General features: G+C 36.9%; 1 protein-coding gene across 4 annotated transcripts in view; it reads left to right on the top strand.

The window, feature by feature from the left end:
• The first annotated feature begins 2,237 nt into the window (after window positions 1–2,237).
• The window catches only part of LOC115242053 (serine/threonine-protein kinase Doa), a 27,720-nt gene continuing 26,278 nt past the window's right edge, over window positions 2,238–3,679 (top strand). Inside the window, exons 1-3 of one of the 4 annotated variants that reach the window (XM_029818067.1) lie at window positions 2,398–2,537; window positions 2,621–2,750; window positions 3,208–3,318. In XM_029818067.1, coding sequence (XP_029673927.1) covers window positions 2,512–2,537; window positions 2,621–2,750; window positions 3,208–3,318 — 267 coding nt within the window. In that variant the 5' untranslated portion in view covers window positions 2,398–2,511. The other 3 variants (XM_029818068.1, XM_029818069.1, XM_029818071.1) reach the window with 3 other exon arrangements.

The following is a 3,679-nucleotide window of genomic DNA, read 5'->3' as shown; positions in this document are numbered from 1 at the left end:
TCCGAGAGCTCTCAACGGCGGCGACGTCGTCACGTCACTGCATCGCGGCGCCAACGCCAAGCGCCAACCCCCGCACACGCGCCCGGTGGCAGCAGCCGTCATCCGCACGCGATTCGGCCTCTCTGACGGTCCCGTCGTCACGGCAACCGCATCGATCCCATCACTCGGCCGAAGCTAGAAGGCAAATCGCTCTCTATCGCGCGATCTCGCAGTGCCGCGGGATTCCTAATTAATTAATTATGCATCGCGATTTTAATCACGAAACATGCGATATACATAAATTACGCATCGAAAAGTTAGGTACTTCGGTAACGATTCCCTCCCCTTTCTCCGAAAATGGTACAATATCGATTTATGTCATATTTTATACTAACAATGAGAATATTGATAAAACATTGGAAGATGGATGTAATTGCATCTTAAACAGGATTGGAATTATAAATAAAACTCTCGAATATAAATCTCCCTTGAATGTTCTAAAGATCCTCCTCCACGCGTGACCTATCGACACAATTTCGGGTCGGATGTTTTTTAACTAATACGCGATATACCGAATGCCATCCTCTATCCCCACCACTTGCGTTCTGCATTATACAAGATGCATACTATTTCGAGAGCTTCTCATCGACTACGTGCTCGTGCAGTTGAGCCGCATTAACGACAATCGTGCGCTATTTTATTGGAATCACAGACTTCTATATAATATATAAAAGTCTGTGATTGGAATACTATCCCAGACTAAACGACTAAACGATTCGCTATTAACTCCCTTCAAAGCTCCTATTCGCGACATCGACGTTTCCCTGTGAATCGAACGGTTCTCGTTCGCGAAACAACGCGCCACTGGAACGCGCGCTTTGTTCCCTCAAAAATCACAGAAGTTTTTGTGTCTCGCGTGCACGTTGCCGAGGCGTGAGCAAAAAAAAAAAAAAAAAAAAAAAAAAAACGTATAAAGATGCACGTATGAAATGTGTCTTTAATATATACATATATCGATAAATTAATCGCATCTGTTAAAATAAAATGACGCGAGAGCGAGAGATTGACCGTAGTTTGTTTTTGCGTCGTACTAACAAACGTCAGTCACTCAAAATTCCAAAGAAGAACGAGGACACGATCTAGACCTTTCTTTTCGTCGGCGACCTTTCGGAGCCTTTGCGGAGTGCCGCTGCCGTCGAGGACAGTCGTTCTGGTCCACAGATGTCTTCCAATCTGTAAGCTCGAGTGATTTTTCGATCCTCGCAAAGCGAGATTATCGAGCGCTGCGAATCCGAGTCAAGATTTTCCTTCCACTTTCGGTCTCAACTTTCTCATGTTTATGGATTCTGAAGGATTTCGATAGAATTTAATTTATATAAGAAGCGAGATTCCATTTTGTACCTCGAGTAGACAGTAAACGAGAAGTTTCCCAGTTCTTAGAAATTTAAAAGAGGAAATATAAAAGAGGATTAAATAATAGCTTAAAGTAACATAGTTAATACTGAAGATTAATGAGGATCTTTAGCAAAAACATTTATATTTTGCTTTTCCGTCTTATATCCCACTGATTATGCTAGTAAAAGATCTCACTAAAAAGTCAGTAATATTCGCAAGATGTAGCTTTTAAGGCTTTTTCTATTTATTTAGAATTATTATATTTTTTGGAAAAAGTATCTATACACACACAAACACGTACATATATAATATAATAAAACATGTATAATTAGTATTCAAATTCAAAATTAGATACATATTGTACTTCTTTATTCTTAAAATGCTTAAAATGTGATAAATTCACAAAAAAAGGAAGAAAAACTCAGATCTTTTTTAACCAAAATATAATGCTATAAATTTATCTCATATATAATATTATATAATATAAGATGCATTTTCTAAAATATTACTAATTTTAATAGCCATTGTGCTACGAACTGATTTTTTCAGTGAGATTTCACTGATTTGCAATGCTATAAATCAGACCATCAGACTATTTACTGCTTTTCAATGATAATACACTCATTATACATTAATAGAATAAATAATAAAATAAAAAAAATAAAATGAAATGAAATAAAATAGTTTGAAGATCGAAAGTAGAAAATTTTCGACTCGGATATGAGAAATTCTCCGATATACGTGGGTGGTTCAAGATTTGATCCGAAATTTTTAAAATAATTCTCAATAGAAAATATAAAAATTCCGTATCAACCTTGAACCATGTAATATTATATATATAAAGGTCACGTTTTAGGATCTGAGACGGCTAGCGTATGATGGACACCAAAATCCCCGACAGGCCATCCGTCGACCTTCACCCGATGTCGAAACGTCCGCATGCTGTGTTCGGGGTGAATTCCACCGCCACAGCGCAGGCGCCGGACAAAAAGGTTCACTACCTACAGCGGCTACTTCTGGTGAGTGCCACCCGCGCGATTAAGATGTGTGCAAGTACCGCGCTGCGTTCTCTCCTTAGATTGTCCCCGAGGGGTGTCCGTGGCGTGAGCTGCGGCTACTCGATAGCTTCGGATAATTATGATCGACTGTGTCTCGCCATGCAGGTAGTCTCGATTATCCCTTCCCGGTTACATATCTAACAAATGACTTCCGACGTCATTCATGTCATCTCTTCCAAATATTCCAGATTAACTTTTAAGGAGCTTTTCTATCGCTTCTCCTGTAACGTGGAAAGCGAGATAGCTAGAGGAGTTAACCGAGGATTCAATTTGTTCACATTGTTTGTGCAATTGAGCCGCGGTCTCTTTCCTTTATTCGTGAGTTCGCCATTGGCGCAAGCTCGTGCAAGTCACGTGGTTTCATGCGCAAAATGATCGAGCTAGCATTATATTATTGACGTTCTGTCGACCAAGCGAAGATTAATTTTGTCATAATCGTGCATTTATTTTACAAAAGTAGCGAAATGTATCTTTACATCAAACTCACTTCGTGCATTCTTTCTGGAAATATTTCCTTTCTCGATATCTATCTATTTGTGAGTATAATCTAATAAAATCAAGAGAATATTAAGCTATATATGTATAGATAATATTAAATATCCAATTTTTAAATCAAATTTGCGCTTATTCTTTTAGTAGAGTAACTACCACGATAGCGAACAAGTTATAATTTTGTGATTGAATTTATACATAAATATTCTCTCCGCGAAATAAATTTTAATCACAAATGTCAATCAAAATATCAGGGATTTAACATGATTTGATCTTGTTGCAGCATACCTGCAGGGAATTATGGACAATTCCGGAAGGTGCGATAGCGACGACGACGGCAAACTACTTCTCCCATGACCGATCAAAATACATTTCATTTGGCGTAGTAGCTCAGGTAAACATATAATGTAATATGTAATATTATAAATGGCTCTCTCAATTTATAAAGTAAGAATGGTAACGTGTTGTGAGAAAAATGCGCTCGAATATAAAAAATAATTTTCTTAAACGAAATATTGTTCTCCAATCTTTCCCCTTTTCAGTTCTCTAAACTATATTATTTCATCCCTATTTAAGAGAAAATAGATGTTTATTAGATTAGTCTTTTGTAATTTTTTAGTTGAAATCAACGCGCATTATAAAAACCGCGATAAAACGATGAAAATGTTTAAAAAAATTTGGATACGATTTTTTACTATTCCATATTTCAGTAAAATTTTTAAAATAAAATAATTAATTAAAAAATAAAACAATTA

Source organism: Formica exsecta, unplaced genomic scaffold, assembly GCF_003651465.1.
Source record: "Formica exsecta isolate Colony F162 unplaced genomic scaffold, ASM365146v1 scaffold558, whole genome shotgun sequence".
NCBI classification, from domain to species: domain Eukaryota; kingdom Metazoa; phylum Arthropoda; class Insecta; order Hymenoptera; family Formicidae; genus Formica; species Formica exsecta.
This window is presented reverse-complemented; position numbering and strand designations above follow the sequence as displayed.